This window comes from Penaeus vannamei, chromosome 19, assembly GCF_042767895.1.
Source record: "Penaeus vannamei isolate JL-2024 chromosome 19, ASM4276789v1, whole genome shotgun sequence".
Lineage (NCBI taxonomy): Eukaryota > Metazoa > Arthropoda > Malacostraca > Decapoda > Penaeidae > Penaeus > Penaeus vannamei.
The window spans coordinates 8,326,739-8,331,738 of NC_091567.1; the positions used below are offsets into that span (position 1 = coordinate 8,326,739).

At 33.8% G+C, this 5,000-nt stretch overlaps 2 protein-coding genes across 3 annotated transcripts in view; one reads left to right on the forward strand and one right to left on the reverse strand.

Moving 5' to 3' along the window:
- The window catches only part of LOC138865022 (band 4.1-like protein 5), a gene marked incomplete in the record, with an annotated part of 67,369 nt that extends 67,093 nt beyond the window's left edge, over positions 1 to 276 (forward strand). Inside the window, 1 exon segment of the mRNA XM_070133836.1 lies at positions 1 to 276. This exon segment is cut by the window's left edge and continues 1,386 nt beyond it.
- A 1,053-nt stretch (positions 277 to 1,329) lies between these two features.
- Positions 1,330 to 5,000, reverse strand: part of LOC138865023 (ankyrin repeat and SOCS box protein 3-like) — a 24,102-nt gene continuing 20,431 nt past the window's right edge. For both annotated transcript variants that reach the window (XM_070133838.1, XM_070133837.1), the window contains exons 13-15: positions 4,246 to 4,415; positions 3,286 to 3,443; positions 1,330 to 1,866 (exon numbers count right to left, since the gene is read on the reverse strand). In XM_070133838.1, the coding sequence (XP_069989939.1) occupies positions 1,540 to 1,866; positions 3,286 to 3,443; positions 4,246 to 4,415 (655 nt within the window). In that variant the 3' untranslated portion in view covers positions 1,330 to 1,539. The remainder of the gene's footprint in view (positions 1,867 to 3,285; positions 3,444 to 4,245; positions 4,416 to 5,000) is intronic.

Below are 5,000 nucleotides of genomic sequence, written 5' to 3' on the forward strand. Positions count from 1 at the left end.
TAAGTATTACTTCCATAAAACCAAAACTTACCAAATTTATTTGTGTAGAATTATTTCATTTGGGATACACCTTGTTATTGGAAATATGAGAACTATAGTGTACTATTTTCTTTGATTTTAATCTGCTGCATATTCTTAGACATAGTTAATAGAACTATAAGAGCTATGACAGCAAATAACTAACCAGATGAGTTTGGAAACAAGATGATATTTAACAGCTAAGAGTTTTTTTGTACAGTGAAGGTGTAATATATGTGTGATATGAAAATATATAAATTTATATGATTATCCTTTTTGTTGTACAATGGAAATGTACTGAACTTACTTGTTTTATTTCATTAGGCATTTGCTGTATTTATTGATAAACTGTGATATGGTATAAAATTGCCAATTGATATAGAAAGAAAAGTTTTCTGCTTATATACTGGAATCTCCTCAGTAAATGACAGCAGCAATAGTGAATTTTTAACATTTTTATACTGCAGTCATCAGGTGAAGAAAATTACGCAGAATTTGTATGATTCTTTACTTATAAGATATTGATAAACAATTGAAGATTAGCAAAATGGCTCTCATTCCTTTTCCAGGATCATTCATGGAAATACATTATATTAGAGTCTGTGTGTGTGTTTTTGTGTGTGTGTGAGATTTTGTGTGTGTGTTTGTGTTTTGTTTTTTTATGTGTTTTTTTTTTGGTTTTGGGGGGGGGGGGGGGGTGTTGTTGTGTGTGGGTGTCTTTTATGTTTTTTATGACTGGATATTTTTTATATACTTGTGTTTTTTGTGTGTGCATCTGTGTGTTTTTGTGTGTGTGTGTGCATATGTGTGTTTTTGAGTGTGAGAGAGAGATTTTATGCACCTATGTATATATAGTTACATACATATAAATATATATACATAGGTGCATATAACTATGTATACATAGGTGCATATAACTATGTATACATAGGTGCATATAACTATGTATACATAGGTGCATATAACTATGTATACATAGGTGCATATAACTATGTATACATAGGTGCATATAACTATGTATACATAGGTGCATATAACTATGTATACATAGGTGCATATAACTATGTATACATAGGTGCATATAACTATGTATACATAGGGGCATATAACTATGTATACATAGGGGCATATAACTATGTATACATAGGGGTATATAACTATGTATACATAGGTGCATATAACTATGTATACATAGGTGCATATAACTATGTATACATAGGTGCATATAACTATATATACATAGGTGCATATATGTATGTATGTGGGCCTGTAAATATGAATAATGGAGGGGCTTTGATAAGAAGATATCACTTATATATAGATTTTTTATTAGATTCTTTCATGAACCATAGTGCATTTGTACACTGCTGTGATTACCATGTATAAGGCTGAAATGTGTAAGATCATTTGGAAAATTCATTTAATATTTCAAAATATTTACAGTTTACATTATCAAAATACTATTTCCTAAAATATTCTTAATTCATATTTACTTATATATACATTTTTGTTTAAAAATTATCATTTTTCACCACTTGACTCCTCTTCCGCAGTGGCATGACCCTCACTACCTGTCTCTTTTTCATAATTACAGTAACTGTCTTCAAGGTCTTGCCCATGGTTCATGCTCTCATCCTTCAGGCTTTCCATCTCTGCATCATCACTGTTCCCCTCAGAACCATCATCACTTTCCCCTTCATTATCATTACTGGTAATATCCTCTTCCTCTGCATTAACCTCTTCTGAATAAGAGTTTTCTTCAACCTCAGAGTCTGGTGGCGACTCGGGAGCCAGATAGCTCAACATTGCATTTTGTGGAGGGCAGCAGAATAAGCTGTCACTCTGTATCTGAAAGGAAAACATATCAATCACATTATTACTGTTATTTGAAATAACTTAACCAAATGAATCTAGGAGTACCTGCATACATGCAATTCACTTGAGTTTTCTCTTTTTTCACAGATTGCTCCACAACCACTCATTCACAAAAAGAGTGAAGTACTATGCATACCTGATATTATATATCTATGTATATACATATACGAGTATATATACACATCCATGTACATACATATATGAGTATATATACACATCCATGTACATACAGAGACGAGTGTGCATATACACAGCCACGCACATACATAGACGAGTGTGTATATCCACAGCCACACACATACATAGACGAGTGTGTATATACACATCCACGCCCATGCATAGACGAGTGTGTATATGCACATCCACGCACATACAGAGACGAGTGTGTATATATGCATCCACGGACATACAGAGACGAGTGTATATACACATCCGCCTACATACATAGACGAGTGTGTATATACACATCCACGTACATACAGAGACGAGTGTATATATACACATCCACGTACATACATAGATGAGTGTGTATATACACATCCACGTACATACATAGACGAGTGTATATATTGGTTGGGAGTATTTGAAAAGAGAAAGAAATGCCCATTAAAAGACATCCATGAATAAGGAAATGGTAACATGTAATAAAGAAAGGTAAAGTGCCAGCCACCCATGAAGAATGTAAGAATGGATAAGAGAAAATATGACCAAAGATGACAGAAAAAAAAGGAGGCAAAGAACAAAATTGAACAAAGGACTAAGGAAAAAAAGACATGCACTTGGAGGATGAGAGGCCTCCAAGGAAAAGTTTACTATCAGAACCAAAATGTTCAGACAGAAAACATAAGCCTTACAACCAGATAGAATACTTAATTATATAAAAATAGTTTATACAAATATAGACAGCTTAGGTACATAGACCTAGATAAAATTACTGAAATTAATAAACCAGATGTATTATGTATCACTGAATCCAAACTGGATCCCTCTGAATATGCAGGTTGTATTACCGAAATTGAATGTTTTGAAAGGAAAAAAAGAAAATGACACAAATACCAAATGTTACTTATTGTTATCATTATTGCAATGAGTTCTGGACTACCTACAGAGATGACCAGGAGTCAGTGCAAGGAAAACGGTCAATTACCATCTCAAGAAAATGAATCATAGGACTATAAATATAGAAACTGAAAAATGGCAAAAAGCTAAAAATATTTATGCATAAAAGGAGAAAATAACATTAAAAAGGAGAGAGATGGAGTCTTGGCCTACAAGCCCGTCAGAGTGATCAGTCAAGTAAGCCTTATATTTTGGACCATGTGATAACAGTGAAGCATCTGGATACAGTGGGTTAAAATATTCAAGCATATATAAAGATCTAAACAATCATACCTGACTAAATAATAAGAGGTCCATAATTATTGGTGGGAGTGGAGCATTCATGAATTCCAACTGTTTCAGAGCAAGTGTCAGCTGAGGCCAACCTTTTGCATTGCCAACTGCCTCTCGGACAGCTAAAACACACAGTTGCTGCAAACTCTTAGGGGAACCTGAAAAGCAAATGTCCATTTCTTAAAACACAATCCAAGGAAAGGCTGATATAAATCCTATTGGTTACTCATATAAAGTATAATATCTCCAATAAAATACAGCAGTCTAGGGAAATAAATAATATATAGTGGTACAGGATTCCCTGTTATTCGTCATTTCACTCTTTCATAACTGACTTTATGGATGCATCATTAGTTGCATTTGGCTCTTTCATCCTTAAGTGTCCAAATAATTTACACAAGCATGTCTCCATAACTGATACTAAACGAAAAACAAAAGACACAACAATATAAAATCAAATATATTAAAGTAAAAACATGAATTCCAGAATATATAAACATGTACCAAAGTCTAAGTTATAATGTATTGTTAAAGAGAACTAGAGTATACATAAAGAATATTTCGTGTTGAAAATGAAGACAAGATGGCTCACATAAAATGTGATGATACTCTCTCTTCTCCCTATTCGTAACTCAACAGACCCCCCTCTACCTTGTGTGGTGTGTGCAGTAATTATAACATTTTAAAATCCAAAGTTTGCATTTCTCTTTTGCATCATTTTTCTTAGATAAAAATGTTGGCATAATTTTTTCTATTATCATTCTAAGAATATAAAGTTGAGCAAACCACAGGGTCTTGGTAAACATTACACATTATAATGCATTCTTATGGAATAATGTGTAACACTTCATCAATTTGTTATTCATATTTTTGTGGTCCATACTAATGATGAATAATAGGGATACCCTGTGTATATTGCCTAAATTCAAAATGTACCATGCAAATAAGGGATACACTTACCAATAGTTTTTCTAAAGTTTTTCCAAGCATTTGACAAATTTTCATCATCTACCATTCTATGCTGGTCAAACAACATATCTGTGTCAAGGCTTAATTGTGGCAAAAATAAGTTAACTGTATGGAGCCAAGATATAACTCTCCATGGAAATAATGGATATATGGAGTAAAACCTGTAAAAGAAAAAAAATAATGGTGTTAGAAATAAATGAAGCACATCTAAAAGTATATGCATATATTTTATGTTATCAGAGTATGAAGGATCCCTTGGATCCAGGTGACATGATGTCATGAAAAAATCTGCCATATGCTAAAAAAAATGTGGCTGAGGGCTGGGGTGACAGAAATATGCTGTCATGAGCATTTCAGCTGAAATTTCAGGCTGCCAGGAATAACTCACCACCAGTGCACAATCTCTTGAAATGTATTTAGGAAGGGGCTTTTGCATTATTTTCTTTGGTAAATGAGTGTAGAATGTACCATCCATGAGCCTTGACTGAAAGAGTGCCAGCTCCAGGAAGGACAATATTTTCATGCTCAGGATCCTATCCCTGCTCACTGTGACCAGCAACACATGGTGTATCACAGGAAAATGAATCTTGACACTACACTGGGCCAGGCCTACATATCACACATTCCCGGAGAGTAGCGCTCAAGTGACTGTGGTACCTGGATCCGATGGGTTAATATATTGTACTTCATTTACTGTAAAAATGTATAGGTTTTATCTTTCTTCACAGATGACAAACATAGACAGT